Source organism: Carassius gibelio, chromosome A24 (assembly GCF_023724105.1).
Source record: "Carassius gibelio isolate Cgi1373 ecotype wild population from Czech Republic chromosome A24, carGib1.2-hapl.c, whole genome shotgun sequence".
Lineage (NCBI taxonomy): Eukaryota > Metazoa > Chordata > Actinopteri > Cypriniformes > Cyprinidae > Carassius > Carassius gibelio.
This window is the reverse complement of record NC_068394.1, coordinates 24,114,877-24,133,461: the sequence shown is the minus strand read 5'-3', so window position 1 is coordinate 24,133,461 and position 18,585 is coordinate 24,114,877. Positions and strand designations below refer to the sequence as shown.

The following is an 18,585-nucleotide window of genomic DNA, read 5'->3' as shown; positions in this document are numbered from 1 at the left end:
ATATATATATATTATATATATATATAATATCTTTTTTGTTTTGTTCACATGAATTACGTTTCATGTGTGTGAATTTGGCTGCACGTGTGTGCATCGTGTTTTTTTGCATGATCATTCTGGCTCCATATATATGGCCATTCTACAGAATTGGTTCAAAGTCAGAGTTAAAAACATCTTGGAAAAAAAGTTTGTATTTATATTTTCTGAAAGTTTTGGAATAATTATTCTCTACCCAAATTTGTCACTATAATGTATATTGTTATTAGAAAGGTTATATTGACCTATTAATATTTTCTATTAATTAATTTTCTTTGTTAAAGTCAAAAAGTTGATCATACGGACTACAAAGTTAAGGATTCATTAGTCTGAATATACATTAGGGCCTAAAGTACTGATACGATTTTACTGAAACAATTTCCCAGTACAAGGGTCGCATTTGCAGCAACCATGTGTACTAGGACGTGACATAAGGTGGTTAACAGTGATGTAATTTGTTCGTGGCATTCAACAACTTTAACAATGAAGAATAACGTTTACAACAGGAGGATGAAGGATGTGTTTTTGTTGTGTCTCGCGGGTTTCACAATAATGGACATGGAATGTCCGACGTGTGTGTGAAGCAATTGAAAGAACGGAAAGGAAGATTAAGAATCTCCAATGACAATAGGGAGTGCTACATTTGCTACAAGTGCCTGCACTTCAGCGTTGGTATATTTATTGCTGTTCATCATACTTGCGTTACATTACATTAAGTCATTTAGCTAATGCTTTTATCCAAAGCGAATTACTAATGAGGACAATGGAAGCAATCAAAAACAACAAAAGCGCAATGATATATAAGTGCTATAAGTATCAGTTAGCTTAAACGCAGTACAAGTAGCAACGGCTTTTAAATAATATAATAAATAAAAAGAAAACAGACAGAATAGAAAAAAGAATAGAGCAAGCTAGTGTAATGGTCCGTGTATATTTTGGTCATTTGATTTTCTATTTAAAAATAAATAAAGATAAATGAGAAACGGTTTGATTTTCGTTTTGTTTAAGAATGTAGCTGGATTTTCGTATTTTTGTTTGTGGGTAAAGAATGAGATTTTGCCTTAATATTTGTTTGAATGTGTGGGAGGCGCTGAAACGCCCCTTTCATCCCTTCTGTACTGCACCTACAAGCGGCAACCGCAAGCTCAGTTCATTTTCACCAGGAGAGAAGCGGCAGACAGCAGAGTTTATTAATCCTGCGGATTCTTTGCTAGTGTGGCTTGCAAGATAAAATAATAAATTAATTAATTAATTATTAGTAATAAAAAAAAATATTACATTTTCACAGATCAGCATAATTCTCAATGATTTGTCTGCAATTGATGAATCGCATTCACAACCAGTGATGACCGCATTTACTTGCATTTGAGTTTGCCAGAAAATGGTACAATGAGTTGACATGGCTTGATTATAGTTCAATAATAATCGCCCGCGTAGATCCGCCTTGTCATGTAAAAGGTAACTTAATCCCATGGTTTATAGCCGTTTAGCTAAATTGTATGCTGTTATGATGCTGAAACGGGGAAATAAAAATGCTGTGATTTTATGCGGTATATATATTTGCTTATGCTGTATATTCTTCTGTTTTTCGAACGTAAATTGGTGGATTTTCTGGACCGAGTATGATGACATAATTTAATAATTGCCCTCATAGATTATACGACGTAAGGTTAGACTCATGTAAAAGGTAATAATCACAGAGCTATGTTGTGGGCTGTTATGACTGTTCTGCTGAAATGGTGAAGTAAATATGCGGTTTTAAATGTGAACAGGTGTTTTTATTTATAGGTGTTAAGAGATATAGTGTGTGTGTGTGTGTGTGTGTAATATATATAACACACACACACACACACACACACACACACACACATATATATATATATATATATATATATATATATATATATAAAATAAAATAATAATGAGTTGCCACCTCATTTTAAGATGAAACCCCCCAAAAATAAAATTCTGGCTACGCCCGATATATATATATATATATATATACACAAAATCCTAAAGCTACATTTTTGTAATGTCTATACAATGCTTTTCTAATTTAACCCAATAATGAATTTAAATTATCCTCTGGGGATAATTTCTCAGCCCAAATTATTGTGTGATTAATTTGCGATTAATTAGATAAATATCCAACACATTGTCTAGCCCTATCACCAACCTTTAATAACAATAATTGTCCATTATACTGTTAAAAAAAGCATAGAAGTATTTAAGGGTAACTTTTGTAACACTTGGAATGGGAACTGAGAAACCCCAAGAAACAGAATTAACTGTGATACCTGTTAGTCCAGATGCTGCGGAACAGATCAAGAGACTCGCGTAGCCGGTTAGTGCTGTTGTCTTCCCTTATGACCATGTTATAACTGCTACTGGCTGCCACAAAGATGATGGCGGTCACATCTGTGATTATAAACAGGAAGAGATATATTATCACCAAACACACACTTTTTGGATAGTTCACTTAAAAAATTAAATTGTCATAATTTGCTCACCCTCATGTCATTCAAAACATTTATTTTATTTTATTCATATCTGAAGAATGAATGACATACATACACACAAGGTAAGCACAGAAACACACTAGAAAAAACCTCACTGGTTTTTGTGCTTCACACATGCAAAATTTGTGCACTCAAGGCAAAACAATGGTGGGGACACTGGGCAAGTAATGTAATTGGTGTATGGCTGAACACTGTGTTGTATCAATGACACTGACTACCACAGCAAGACTAGCAAGCACAAGTTTCTGCATTTACCATGTTATCTGTTCATAATATAAAGAATTATTTAAAGATTAAACTGCTCTATTCATGTGGATTTGTGTTATGAAAGTTTAAGTTTGTGTGTGTTTGTTTTTTGAGGGTGAGTAAATGATGACACAATGTTCTTTTTGGGTGAACTAACCCTTTAACATAAATACCATAAGCTACTTTCAGATATATCAACAAAAAAACTGTTTTAGTAAATTTGTTTATTGAAATTTTTTTTTTAATAATAATGCATTGAGGAGTCTGCAAGCTCACCATTAAAGCACTGAATCCATTTCCTTCTTTCATCTCTCTGACCACCCACATCAAACATACTGACACACAGGGAGAAAGAAATAAGAAATGCTTCTGTATGATAACTTAACAAATAAGTATTTATATAAATGTAGTAACTGAATCCAGTTATGAATCATTAGATACATTTTAGATACATAGTGAAGTCCAAATGTCTGAGAATATTAGTGCAAATGCCTTTTTTTTTTTTTTTTTTTTGCCACTGTCGCCTTTAGCTTGCTTAGTTGTAAACGCCTAATTTTTTGCCAATACTGTCGACTTGATTCCACAGACACTATTTGAAGAGAACTGAATTAAACTGGATGATGACATCACCGAATCAATTAACTGACTTCAGCTAAAAAAAAAAAAAAAAATTCTGTTTAGTATTGTCTTTTTAGAGCTGCTCTAAAGCAGAATTGAACTTTGTTAACTCACCCCACCTACAGTCCCTCCCGGTGTAGAGACTCAAACCCACAACTTTTTAGGTTACAAGTGCAACTCTCTAACCATTGCCCCACCATGAATTGCCATTAGCAATACGTTTTTACTTGTGTGTACACTAATTTGTTAAGAATTAAAGGAAAAAATAATCAACTCATTAAGGGTTGTATTCAAAAACGCAGAAAAATCAAAGTACAAAAATTAATATATATATTTTTTTATATAAAAATAAAATTACAGGATTATCTAACTTGCATGAATTTCATCACAGCAACTCAAAATGTAAATCAGTATGGTCTCCACATACAACTGCAGATGCAGATGCCCCAATAATGTCCCAGAGGTTCTCAATTGAATTCAGGTTTGAGGGAATGTGAGGGCAAGTCAATGGCATCAATGCCTTTGTTATCCACTGTCTACAAACTCTGGCCACATGAAGGCAGGCACTGTCATGGACCAGGAGAAACCCAGAGCCCACTGCACAAGCATAAGGTCTGATAATGCCTTTGAGGACTTCATCCTGTTACCTAACAGCAGTAATGGTACTTTTGGCAGGCACAAGGTCCGTGTGATCCTACAAGGGTATTTTTACCCAGATTGTCAGTGACCTACCAGCAAATCGGTCATGGTGGATGATGTTGCAGGCAGTATTACATTTACAGCGGCATCTTCTGGGGTCTCATTTTTATATGTTGCGTATGCACAAAATGGACATGATATATGCGTACGCAATTTTCCACACACATATCGTGAGTGATAAAAAATAAACTTGGCGTAAATATGTATTCACTGTATTACACACACACATATATATACACATACATTTATTTATATATATATATATATATATATATATATATATATATATATATATATATATATATAATTCATATATGTATATATATATAATTCATATATGTATGTATACATTGCCAAATTGTCATAGCAAAGTTGGAACTACATAGGTTAACGAAATGGTCGTCCATAAAATGCGTAGCTGTTCTGTTGTAAGTAATCTTAAAGATTTCTAAATGCATCTACTTTCGGAAGGTCAAATAAAGTGCTTGTGTTTTCGCCTAGATACATACAGCAACTCCATGACATGGCTGCTTCAACACTATCTGGGGTTACTGCAACCACGCCGTCTTTCTTTGTGAGACCTTTGGTCGGCAATGCGCAAATATTTCCACATAGTGATGTAGACATGTATGGGCGTGTTTGAATGAGCTGTTTGGGGGGGCGTGGCAGAGTCTTAACTTTGGATTTGAAACTTTAGTCTTTGCAACTTTACAGATCTTCTTCATGCACCAAGAGCTTGTAACACTCCAAAGAGAAAAGGAAATATTTTAATCACATCATATGACCCCTTTAATGACAGAGAGGAAGTGCTATAGGTGCACAATAATTAATCTTTAAACTAAGCTACAGATCACATGTTATGAGAAATATTTTAGCAAGAACAATGATCGATGATGCACATGCTGCGATATTATGGTGCATACTGTTGGATTACTGTACAACCACCGCTGCACAGAGGTGTGCTGTGTAAAGTCATCTCTACAACATTATGAGAAATACCACTATTTTTGAATGATATAACTAGGAGAAAATTATAAGATTTGCATGTTTCCTTTTTAAAATACTTTGTCAGTAATGTGCTGAATCAGACAATATACTACAATAAATATGGGGCCTGTTTCCACTAAAAATTGCTAAAATATGTTAATCTTATCAGCAAAGCTGCATAAATTTAATTTGATTTGAATTCTTTAAAACAACTGAAATACTGTTTGGCTAGTGTGAAAGAAGAACAAATATATCTGAGAACTACTTTAAACCATTTTGTTTTTATGGATATTTCCACATATTTATTATAAAACATAAAACGGATACTGGCACAAATGGCATTATAGTCTGTATTTCATACTTCCTTAATGTCTCGGTGTTAAACATGGTGTCACGTGCATTGGGAATTTGCATGGAAATGATATGCAGATGAGGTTATGGATAGTAAAACTAGGTGTTGTAAGCTACATATATGGTGGTTTCGGGGAGGAGATGGGGTAGAAATGCACGTATGCATAGTCGTCCTCTGACTGGAATCTATGAAGAGATTTTTGCACAGGTTCTGGCAAAGGTTACTTCCGTCACATGTGCTCAATGTGAACCTGCTGTCATCCATGAAGAGAACTGGGCTCCAGAGGTGGGCTTGCCAATTCTGACATTCTCTGGTAAATGCAAATCCAGTGGCACGGTGCTGGGCTGTAAGCACAGGTCCCACTAGAGGATGTCGGGCTCTCATGCCATCCTTATTGAGTCTGTTTATGATAGTTTCTTCAGAAACATGCACACCAGTAGCCTTCTGGAGGTCAGTTTGTAGGGCTCTGGCATTACTCCTTCTGTTCCTCAAGATACTTGCTGTCCAATTCCTTTGTGTAATGGCCCATCTCCTGGTATCTGCTCCATGGTCTTGAAACTGTGCTTTGAGACACACCAAACCTTGCGACAGCACATTTGGACGTGCCATCCTGGAGGAGATGGTCTACCTGTGTAAACTGATTTGATTCCAGGTACACTGCATTATTCTACAAGGAATGACAAGGATCATAACAAAACACAAAACTAGAGACAAATCAGTAAAAAAAAGGATAAAGAGAGAGCAATTGTCTGTGGCAACCACCTGCACAACCATTCCCTTTTTGGGGGTTGTCTTGCTGTTGTTTCTTCAACGCTGTTGTCGCTTTCATTTGCATTAAACAGATTCACAATCACTTATGCTTCATAATTTGACAGATTGATATCCTTAAAGTTTAACTGACCTAGTTTAATACTATTATGACTAAGTGTTCCCTTAATTTTTTTGAGCAATGTATATGAAGCTATATTTTATTTCGTTTAGTTTATTTTATCATTATGTAAAACACAACCATTTACAAAGTACCGACTAACTGTTTTCAAAGAATACCTTGTATATTAATGTATATGCATTTTACTACAAGCTTCTGGGGCCGGTTGCACCAGCTGGACACATCTGGTTGTAAGACTAGGCCGGATGTAAAATGTGCTTCAAGTCGTGTGTACAATTTATACCCATTGCACCATCTCGGTGTAGTGCTACGTCTGAGACGAAATCTTACGCCGCAGAGGTAGGTGTAAAGTGAAAAGTCATGATTTGCTCGTACATTAATCATTTTTAGGATTCATATCTGTTAGTTAATTATTACTGCAGACGTGAACTGTAATGCTTATGGTCTTTTCAGGCAGGATAAGCAATATCAATCGCAAATCTTGCTGTAAACTATTGCCTAGCCAACGACACTGTCTACATTAAATACAAAATATATTTCTGTCAAGCATGTAATAATTATGCAGTAAAATATTACATATGACCTGGGATTATTAAAAGAAACTGAACCATTTGACATCTTGCTTGGAAAAAAAAGTGTAAATGCTTGGAAATATTTCACGTATTTAATTCCATTCATTATTTGCAGCGTGCTTGCCATCCAATAATCACAATACGTTTTGTGCTTTGTTACTTTCAATCAGAAATAAATTATCAGCTTTCAAATTCTGTGAATTTTATCAAAATACAAATTTTTAGCCACAGTAAGACAGCAAAACACAAAATGTCATGTAAAGTCACAATTACCTCAGGAAAAACATTAATTGTAAATTAACTTGATAGTCAGCTATATATATAACTCCTTCAAAAACAGCTAGAAGCCTTGGAGTTATGATTGATGATCAGCTGACTTTCTCAGACCACCTCAGACCAGCTAATACTGTCCGAGCCTTCAGATTTGCTTTATTCAACATCAAGAAGATCAAGCCCTTTCTTTCGGAACATGCTGCACAACTCCTTGTTCAAGCTCTTGTTCTGTCCAGGTTGGACTATTGCAATGCCCTCTTGGCAGGTCTTCCAGCCAATTCTATCAAACTTTTCAATTGATTCAGAACGCGGCAGCAAGATACATTTTTAATGAGCCAAAAATAATACATGTCACACCTCTGTTTATCAATTTGCACTAGCTTCCAATAGCTGCTCGCATAAAATTCAAGGCATTGATCTTTGCCTACAAAACTACCACTGGCTCTGCACCCATTTACCTAAATTTGTTACTTCAGACTTATGTGCCCTCTAGAAGCCTGCGTTCTGCAAGTGAACGTCGCTTGATTGTGCCATCCCAAAAAAGCACAAAGTCACTTTTACAGACTTTTAAATTAAATGTTCCCTCCTGGTGGAATGACCTCCCCAACTCAATCCGAGCAGCTGAGTCCTTAGCCATCTTCAAGAATCGGCTTAAAACACATCTCCTTCCATCTTTATTTGACCCTCTAACTTTAACATTCACTATTCTAATTCTATTCTTAAAAAAATCTAACTACCTTTCTAATCTTTTTGTATTCTATTTCCTTTTCATTTATTATGCAATTGTATATGTGTGGTGTGTGTATGTGTAAAGACCTCTAACTAGCTTGCTCTATTCTTTTTTTTTAATTCTATCTGTTTTCTTTTTATTTATTATATTATTTAAAATCCCATGCTACGTGTACTGTGTTAACCTAACTGAGACTTGTTATAGCACTTACATATCATTGCTCTTTTTGTTGTTTTTGATTGCTTCCACTGTCTATATATTCCACTATATATATATATTAGGGGTGGCACGGTTCGCTGAAGAAAAACCCGTACCCTTCGGTTCACCACACACGTTCAGCACGCGCAGGGACCGCGGTTTTACTTAAATCCAAAGCATCTGTAATATGGTTTGCTATAAATAGCAGTTAATATATGTTTCTGTTGACGGATGCACATTCTGGATTCCCATACATTACAACAATAGCGATAAAAAAATAAAAATAAAAAAAAAACCGGGAGGAGGCCCCGGGGAAGACCTAGGACACGCTGGAGGGACTATGTCTCCCGGCTGGCCTGGGAACGCCTCGGGGTCCCCCCGGAAGAGCTGGAGGAAGTGGCTAGGGAGAGGGAAGTCTGGGCGTCTCTGCTTAGACTGTTGCCCCCGCGACCCGGCCCCGGATAAGCGGAAGATGATGGATGGATGGATGGAAAAAAAAACCTAGACAAACCATTCACTCTTGATCAATGTGAATGACTTATGTTGATTCCAACTTAGGGATTCACATTGATCAAGAGTGAATGGTTTGTCGAGGTTTTTTTTTTTTTTTTTTTTTTTTTTTTTTTTTATCGCTATTATTGTGCTATTGTTATGAGCAGTCATTTATTCTGTCATCATCCGGGTGCTGAAAGCGTGCAGGCACAGATGAGAACTGAACAGCACACGTTAATATGTATTTTAACTAAACTCATTTAAGCTTTGTCAGTTTAAACATTTAAGAGCCAAAGACGTGAGGACAAATTCAGACAAAAATTGTCAAAATGCCCGTCTTGGTAAGTATCCTACAGCAGACATAGCCGGCTGAACGCAGGCCACTGTATCAGTGTATTCTCTTAAAGTGACAGTCTTTATATTAATAGAAACAGCAACAACAAAGAAATCACTCACTGCTCTTGATTAAAAAGCTTTTATAACTTTAATAAAGAATTATCTTTAATTTATATAGTCCAATATGCAATGCTGTTTTACATTTGATTACTTAATTTTCTGTACCTAAAAACTGAAAATCACTGTTTATTGTTTGTATCTTTACTCTATTGTATTTATTTGTGCTGTTGCTTGTAGTTGGATAGAATATTATTATTCTTTTTTTTTTATTAGAAAGTATAGTTTTCCATAAACATAGCACATACCAAACTGTACCAAAAACCATGACTAAAACCTTGAAACAAACCGAACCGTGAAAAAATAGAACCGTGCCACCCCTAATTTATATATATATATATATATATATATTAATATTTAAAATAAACTATAGAGAGAAGCATTGTATTATATTTAACATATTTTACTTAACCTTGATGAAATCTGTCATGTGAGTGTGCAGGGAGACTTAAGATAAAAACAATAAAAAACGTGGACTTGTTAGGAAATGTTTACTCAATTAAATCATGGCGTGGTGGCTTCACTTTGTGCCATGAGCAGTTCAGTTCTATTAGTAGTTGTAGCCATTGTGATGTGAACGTGTCTCAGCTACACTATAACTGCTGGAGAATGTGTCAGCGCATTGTTGAGCCTGATCGTAGTTTCATTTGGAGCAACGAGTATAAATATTAATCGTAAAGCGGGACGTTGCAAAGCCCAGCGTAGGGCTTACACGCAGCTTTTTTACGTCTAGCTGGTGCAACCGAACCCTGATGAGTTTTGCATTGTAGTGAACAGCAGTCAAGATGGCAAACCCCCATTTTCATTTTGATATTACCGGGTTTTTGTGTAAAACAAATACTACTTCTTGTGGGGTAGTGTAGTGGGTAACATTAACATACAGTAACCCCCACTCAGGAAATTTTAGTAGTTGTTAGTTACTCTTATCTATCCTTTTGTTAATAAAACTATTTTATATTATAATTGTGCCTTCTTTTTATTGATAAAAAAGGTAATAGGCTTTACAAGTTAACAATAGCTCTAAAATCCTTCGGTATGATGTAAATATCATTTATGTAATTCTTATTTATTCAACAATATTTCATGATTGCTGGTACCCTGTAAAATAGTGTGACCAAAACTAAATATTAATATTTAAACCCAAAGCCATAACACTTACATTTTTAAAATCTCGACATTTAGTTGTGCCCCGTGTGAGGCTATCTTACACTGAAATCACTACAATACTGTAGCCAATCTTAGAGATATAGTCAGCTTTTTAATTTATTTTAATGGGACTTTCGCAGGAGTACAAACAAAATGGCAGACACTAAATAAAGCTGCTTGGAAATGGTCTTTTAACCTTTACCATTCTTCACATGCTCTCTGATTTCCTCAAACAACTCTCATATTTTAGGCAGGAAAACATTTTGTTAAAACACTACTACAAACCAATCTTTTCTATGGAAACAAGAATAAATAAAACTAATTCTGACAATTTTTTAATATATCTGTAGAATAAGCAATAATTTATCTCTTCACGCTTTATTTGCATTGCTCTATGACATACCAGGAATACAGATATATGTGAGACACTTGCTTTTCATTTCATTAGTCTTCAGGAGGAACTAAGATTCAATAACATGGATTATGTTATATAAATTACATTATATTAACTGCAATTGTTTTTTGTCTTTAAAAAAGAAGATCTATTTGCTACAACTGACAGGCATTTGTCTTGATCAAAATACAACACAAAACAAGTCATTCATTAAATACACAGTTTTTCATTACAATTTATATTATTCACATAATGTCATTGCATTGTTGAACTATGGGTAATACTGGTTTGACTATGTCTATGTACTTGATACATGTCCCCTTTGCTTTAATGACTGCAGAATTCAAGCGGAAATGAACAAAGCCTGATGATCCATGTTTTTCAGCATGGTTTACGAAAACTATAACCGTTTTGCACTGAAAGAAGTTCATATGGTTAGTGCCAAAAAATTACTTGGGGATGTCCAGATTCATACATATATTAATTTTATGTCCCGGCTTAAATTTTTTCATATTTAACACTTAATTGCTGTGATTTAAAATAAAATAAAAATTCATTTGGAGCCAGCAGTAAATTAAAATAATTTACTTCTACATAAATATATCATGAAACAGTAAACTGACTTACTGAAAGTTGACTTTGTCTACTTGAAATCGGGTTTCAAAAATCCCTGATGTCAAAACACGGCACCTCAGCAAATCCTGGAAGAAATTAACAAACTCTCAATTTAATGACTCTGATCATTAATATTAATTAATCTAGTGTGAAAGCGTCCTCACCTGGTCTGTTGGTGTATAGTCACCCTGTCGTACAGACTCAATTCTGTCCAGGAAGCTAAAAAAAAAAGGTTTAAACACAAATTAAAATTGACCATGATTACAATAATACTATACTATAATATACTGAAACAAACTGAGAGACCATTTTGAAGGCTCAGGAAACCTTTGCAGGTGTTTTGAGTTTATTAGCTGATTGGCATGTCACCATATTCTAATGTGTCAAGAAAGTGAATTGGTGGGTTTTTGTTAAATGTGAGCCAAAATCATCAAAATTAAAAGAACCAAAGACATAAACTACTTCAGTCTGTGAACATATAATTTTTTTTTTTTTATTTATTTTGGTGACCCATACTCAGAATTTGTGCTCTGCATTTAACCCATCCAAAGTGCACACACACACACAGCAGTGAACACACACCTGGAGCAGACACCCAGAGCAGTGGGCAGCCATTTATGCTGCGGCGCTGGGGAGCAGCTGGGGGTTCAGTGCCTTGCTCAAGGGCACCTAAGTCTTGGTATTGCCGGGCCAAGACTCGAACCCACAACCCTAGGGTTAGGAGTCAAACTCTCTAACCACTAGGCCACGACTTCCCCTTTTTAATTTAATTCAAGTTTAATAAATAAAAATTTCCACGACATTCTAATTTATTGAGATGCACTTTTATGTATTGCTTTGACTGACCTGTACATACTTGTGTGTGTGGTTGGGGGGGGGGGATGGGGGGGTTGGTTGTGGTTGGTGGATGAGTTGGTGGATGAGACAAACATACACCAGGCAAAGTGATAATCTAAAACCTTCTGCAGTGTTTACCAACTGGTTTGTGTCAGTTTCGGACTCCGGGTGGAGCTCTAGCACAGATCACTTTAGCCCTACTTCCTTGCCTCGAAATTTGGACTGGACAACAACACTTTACATATGTTTTGCAACTGGAAAGGTTATGCAGTGAGTAATGCAAGCTTATTAAATACAGCATACCTCTACATATGACTTTTTATTTTTGTTTGTTTTTTGCTTGTATTTCATGCTGTTTGGCTGTTCAATTAAACCTTTTGGTCTGATGTTTTATAGTCATTTTGGGCGGAACAATACATTTCTAAAGCATATTGTCAGTGTCATCACAAGTGTAGAGTTAGGAGGGATGACTGTTCTCGATATAGTTGACCTGGTTCACCATAGCTGCACAGTGAAGTTAGGATGACCTTTAATAAAAGGTTGTCCCCTTTATGCTGAAGGGGAAGTATCAATATTTCCATCTTTTGAATGGCCGCTACAAATGGAGAAGCCTACATACAAAATGATGCACAAAAACACATAGATAAAAACAAGGTTATATACCACAGGATAAGGGAAATTATAAATTTTGGTTTCCAAACCTTGGAAAAGTCAGCTGGACAAAAGATTTGATGGACAAACATTCACTAGCCAAACCTTGCTAGTGTCGGTCTGGACCCCCCCCTTTTACTTCAGAACTGAATTAATTTCTCATGACATATTCAGAGATTTTGGTCCATATTAAACAGAATAGGTCAGGACGTGGGCGTAGCATAAGCTCTGGTGAGAATGTGCTATTCTCGCGAGAACCCAGGTTTATTTACAGGAGCAAAAGAAACAAAGTTTCCTTTGTTTAGATAAGGAAACCAGTCTCCTCTTGGCATATATGAAAGTGAAAGTGACGTGACATACAGCCAAGTATGGTGACCCATACTCATTGCATTTAACCCATCCAAAGTGCACACACACAGCAGTGTACTCACATCCGGAGCAGAGGGCAGCCATTTATGCTGCGGCGCACGGGAAGCAGTTGGGGGTTCAATGCCCAAGTCATGGTACTGCCGGCCCGAGACTCGAACCCACAACCCTAGGGGGTTAGGAGTCAAACTCTCTAACCAATAGGCCACGACTTCCCCACATATATCAAAATCTTCCAACATTTTTCTTTACAAATCCTTGTTTTGTACTTTAATTTGTGACCAGTGTTTGCTCTCTCCTTTGCGCTTTCGAGTTCGTCACTTCTCACCAGAGCTTACTCTACACCTATATCATCCACTGGAACTGAGTTCTATTGTAAATGTGCATAAGACAATTAGTGGAAGCTAAAGATTACAGATTATAAAGTTTTAAATATGGACATTTTTGTTACAAAAACATCAATATGCTTCAGGAGGCCTTTATTAAGCCCTTAGAGCCATCGTTTTTTATGATGGATGGATGCACTTTATTGTACTTCTTTTATTGAACAATAACACCCATTCACTGCCATTATAAAGCTTAGCAGAACCAGGACATTTTTTATATATATAAAATTCCGATTGGATTCATCTGAAAGAAGAAATTCATTTTGGATGGCTTGAGAGTGAGTAAATCATTTGGGTTACATACAGGAATCATGGAGTTAAATTTAATACCGTTTAAGACCTTTTTTTTAAGACTCTTTCCATACATTTCAAGACCTCATCGCCACTCCAAGTTTTAACCAGTTACATCGGCGACACTTCAACCTACATTTACTTGGATATATATGGATTGTAAGATAACACAACTTAACAGACTTACTTAATGATAACCCCTTATCAATACAACATAATTTAAAAGGAGAGAGCCAAGCAAAAGATAATTAACTGAGTGACTAATTAATGCAATCCAAGAAACAAGAACTTGACCAATAAACAGACAAAACTTATTGAGGAGGGAAAATAAAACTCTATGTGCTAAGGGAGCAATGAGTTCACACAGTATATTCAAAACATGCATTTGCAACATCAAATCTTATAACTGTCTGCAAACCATAGCTGTTTTGTGGAACTCTGACAAACATCTGACTGGTCAGACAGTTTACCTGTGATTAGAGCTGTAATCAGGCCTTAAAAGTTAGGCCAGACAGGACCCGAGCCCGACAGGTTTCGGCCCGAGCCCGACAAGTACATTTTGATTGACAGCTTATTAAAAGCCTGAACCCGTTTACAGCCCGACATTATTCAAATGTGTGCATACACACAGCTCTTTTTCCTTTTGTCAAGAATGAGTCATTTATATGTGTTTTAATATAATTTATTCATAACTAAGGTAGATTATAGGCCACTTGGAAGTTGGAATAAAGAAATAAAATAAGTCCTCTGTAACATCGTAACATCTCAGCACTCCAAATAGGCATAGGCTCATTTAGCCTATAAATAGTCCAAAGCACCAAAAAAATTAGTTTTTTTTTAACAAATAAAATTAACATACATTTCAAATTAAGATTGGTATTTGGCAATAACGAAATTAAGATAAAAGCTCCGCCGGATTTGCTTCGCCAATTGACATTTAATAAAACAATGCCAACATTAGCGTAAATACTCTGTCCACATTATGCATTCAAGACTCAGTGAATATTTAGTTATCATTAGAAAAACCTTTACTCTCAGAGATTAGGCTAAGCCTACATGTTTTTGTGGAGGAAAATGAATGAATCCACTGTAGATGGCTTCAGCGCGTTTCTGCGCTCACTGATGGTGTGTCATTATTCACTCATTATTCCCATTATAAACATGGTCAAAACTTTTCCACAACTCAGACTTTGCTTTAGTTGCAGGTGCAACCAAAACATAATCGCAAGAGGCCAGCCTCCGTTTCACCTACTCAGCATTCATTTTCGCATCTTTCTCACACTAATCGAAACACATCACATGACCGCTCGCTTACCTCGCAAACAGGAGCGCAAACCCGAGCCCGGCACGAGCCGAGATTATATAAATTAAGCCCGGGTCACGTCGGGTTCGGGCAAAGATCTTCAGCTCTACCTGTGATTACATGCATTTGATGTAGAGCTGCAACTAACGATTATTTTTTCTGTTGACTAATCTAATCAATTATTTTTTAGATAAATCGACTACTCTTACGATTATTTTTATTAAAATAAATTATTAATCTAGTGTTCTTTTTTTTTGATTAGCTAATGAATCCTTTGGATATTTTAATATAAGCACAACTTCTAATATAATATTTCAACCTTTATTAATTTTTTTCCCCAAAAATACTTAAAGGGATACTCCACCGTGTTTTCATATTAAACTATGTTATTCCCTTTTCCAAGACGAGTTCATACATACCTCTCTCGTCTCAGTGCGTGCACTCAATCGCTTTGGCGTGCGGTGACACTTTGAAAGCACTTAGCTTAGCCCACTCATTCAATATGGGCCAAGCAGAGAAGCTACCAAACACCTCCACGTTTTCCCTATTTAAATACAGTTACTCGCGTAGTGTAACTCGACCTAGGACGGTAACACAAATCAAAAAGTTGCGCTTTTCTAAGCGTGTAAAATGGATAACTATATTGTGTGGCGGAATACCATGGTGCAGTAATATCTTCACTAGAGGGAGCGGGGGCCGGTGAGAGGATTTTTCACGAGTGAAGATATTACTGTGCCAAAGCGATTGAGTGCACACACTGAGACGAGAGAGGTATGTATCAACTCGTCTTAGTTAAGGGAAAAACATAGTTTAATATGAAAACACGGTGGAGTATCCCTTTAAATGTGGTTGAAGTTTTTACAGTTTACAAAAATAAAGAGTCAAAGAAAATTATTTTACTATAACTATAACTATAGCATTTATAATTAACCCTCTGGAGTCTAAGGGTATTTTTGGGGCCTGGAGAAGTTTTGTCATGCCCTGATATTTGTGCTTTTTTCAGTTTCTTATAAATATCTAAATGGGTAAAGTCTAATATCACTGTAATCAGCACAAACTGGGCTATAATAATATGTGAAATGCATGCATGTACATAATTGTATTTTTGAGAAAAAAAAATGTTATGCATGGTTAGTTAAAAACTAAAAATGATAAATCACTTGAATAAGGCCATAAAACACATTCATAACATTGGTTCCAGGGATTGTTGAGAACTGGAGCTTGTAGCCTAGAATTTTTCTTTCTAAATTATGTGAAAATCATCTTGTTTACTCACTCACAGAAAACAATATATTGATTAAAATTTTCTAAGACACTTTTTGTTGGTAAAAGTCATATGTGAGTAGGCGTCAACTATCATGAATATCATTGTGATTTACACCTGAGAAGACAAAGGGCCGCATAATGAGCTGCATAATGAGCCTCTCATTCAGCTGTGACACTGAGTGAGGAGTTACAAGAAAGAATGTGAGAATAAAATAAATCTATATCATTTTATGTTTGTAGTTTATTAAGAATATATTTAATTATTCCACAACATAATTTAATATCCACTTGGGGGAGCAGTTAAACAGTTTATTAGGAACAATCAAAGCTGACTTTCAAACAAATTTTTAGGCATCCTTACTCCAGTCACACAATCCTTCAGAAATCCTTTTAACAATCTTATTTTCTACCAAAAAAAAAAAAAAAAAACATTTATTATCATTATTATTATTATTAATGTTGAAAAGAGCTGAGAATATTTTTCAGGTTTTTTTAGAGGGAAAAAATTGAAAGAACTGCATTGATTTTACATTTGTTAGAGTTATTTCTATTTGTCACATTTATATTATTTACATCAAGCTTTTGAATGGTATAGTATTGTATATTTTTATTGAAACTTCATAATGTTTCACTTGATTATACATTTAGTCAGGAATTATAGTTTGGAAAAAGTATTTGGAAAAAGTCTAACTAGTAAAATGTTTACACATTATGTGAAAACAAGTACAAATAAATAAATAGAGACTTACTCATGTTTATGATCTCTGCTGAATAAAGTGCTTCATTCTTTTTTCTGAGGAAAGTGATTTATGTCTTATTCCTCTCATCGCGAAGCAAACAGTAAAATAAAATAAAAACTTGAAGAACAGTCTGGCTGCTTTTTCTTCTGTGTGGGCGTATTCAAGCCGCGCGCTTCAGTTTGAATCTGAATAGCGCGTTAAGCGCGGGGGCATGGTCACATTAGACATAGTGAAGGGAGACATGAAAAACAGAAATCGCGTTGTTTTCATATGGATTACTTTATCTCAGAATATTTGTTTTTGGCAGCACTTGTTTAGTTTAAAAGTAGACATTTCAGGCTTTCTATAGATATCTCTCTCGTGTCTCTTCGTTGAGTATTCACGGAGTTAAAGTTCATTTTAATGATGTGTTTGTAAATGAAGATCAGCGCACACAAAGGCTGCAGAAAGCGCACCTTGGTTGTTATCTTTATTTTATAAGTGCACAAAGGTTTATTGTTATTATGTCTGTATCCAAAAAAAAGTAAACCCTTTACAGATTCGATTGATGTATTGCTCTTATCTGTACGATTAAAACTGAGAGTGTAATTTAAGTTCTTTTCGGGGTTATCAGGAAAAAATTACTCAAAACGCATATATGCGTTAATCGACTTCAAAGGGTTAAACCACAGTATCCACAAATTTACAGTTGTCTGAGACGTCATGAAATGTTCTTTAGCATCACAAACCATAAAATGTAGTCAGGGTTCTTCTATGGTTTATTTTTATAATAGGTAAACACAGGTGACAAGTTAACACAATCACATTTCCTTGATTCAGCGGTTGCACGATGTGCCGCCGAGAGTCCTGTCTTGAATCCAGAGATCTGGAGCTGATTCGGTGTAGATCGGTAGCTAGGTGATTCGTGACTGTCGTCTCATGGCGCGCCGTCTTTTAACGCTTGTTTGAAACCCGCGCCAGGCTTACTTTATTATTATATATTTTTTTTTTATCCTACTTACTTCAGCCGCTACGGGTGATAATACCAATAACTTGTAATCCTTACAAGAATATCAGAATCATGCAATGAGCAAGTCTGCGTTTATTAGACACTTAACCCTTGTGGGTTGTTGGGGACGTTTTCGTCCACTAGGGGGTAAAGTTGAGTCTTATTTTGGCCACAACTTTCTCTGTGTTTGAGCTAATGGAATGATTTTTGGTGACAAATCTGATTTTGACCCATATTGAAATTTTTCAAAAACTCAAAGGTACACTGTGGGCAAATTCACTACCCTTTCGGGATGTCCGTGGATGAAAACATCCACTAAATTAAACTGCTGTAAAAATGTATCAGATAATTTTTTTTTTCACATTTTTTTTTTGCATAAATCTATTAATCAACCTCAGTCCTGATCAAAACTAGCAATTAAAAAAAAAAATCCAAGATTTTAACTTTTTAATTACCAAGTTCATAAATGATGTCACTGATTTGGGAAAAAAACACACATAAAATTACATATTTTCAATATAAAAAGTGATTGTGGACT

At 35.6% G+C, this 18,585-nt stretch overlaps 1 protein-coding gene across 2 annotated transcripts in view; it reads right to left on the bottom strand.

The window, feature by feature from the left end:
• The window catches only part of LOC127946379 (guanine nucleotide-binding protein G(olf) subunit alpha), a 312,100-nt gene that overhangs the window by 41,200 nt on the left and 252,315 nt on the right, over window positions 1-18,585 (bottom strand). For both annotated transcript variants that reach the window (XM_052542918.1, XM_052542919.1), the window contains 4 exons: window positions 11,384-11,438; window positions 11,232-11,305; window positions 3,078-3,136; window positions 2,334-2,454 (listed from right to left, as the gene is read on the bottom strand). In XM_052542918.1, the coding sequence (XP_052398878.1) occupies window positions 2,334-2,454; window positions 3,078-3,136; window positions 11,232-11,305; window positions 11,384-11,438 (309 nt within the window). The remainder of the gene's footprint in view (window positions 1-2,333; window positions 2,455-3,077; window positions 3,137-11,231; window positions 11,306-11,383; window positions 11,439-18,585) is intronic.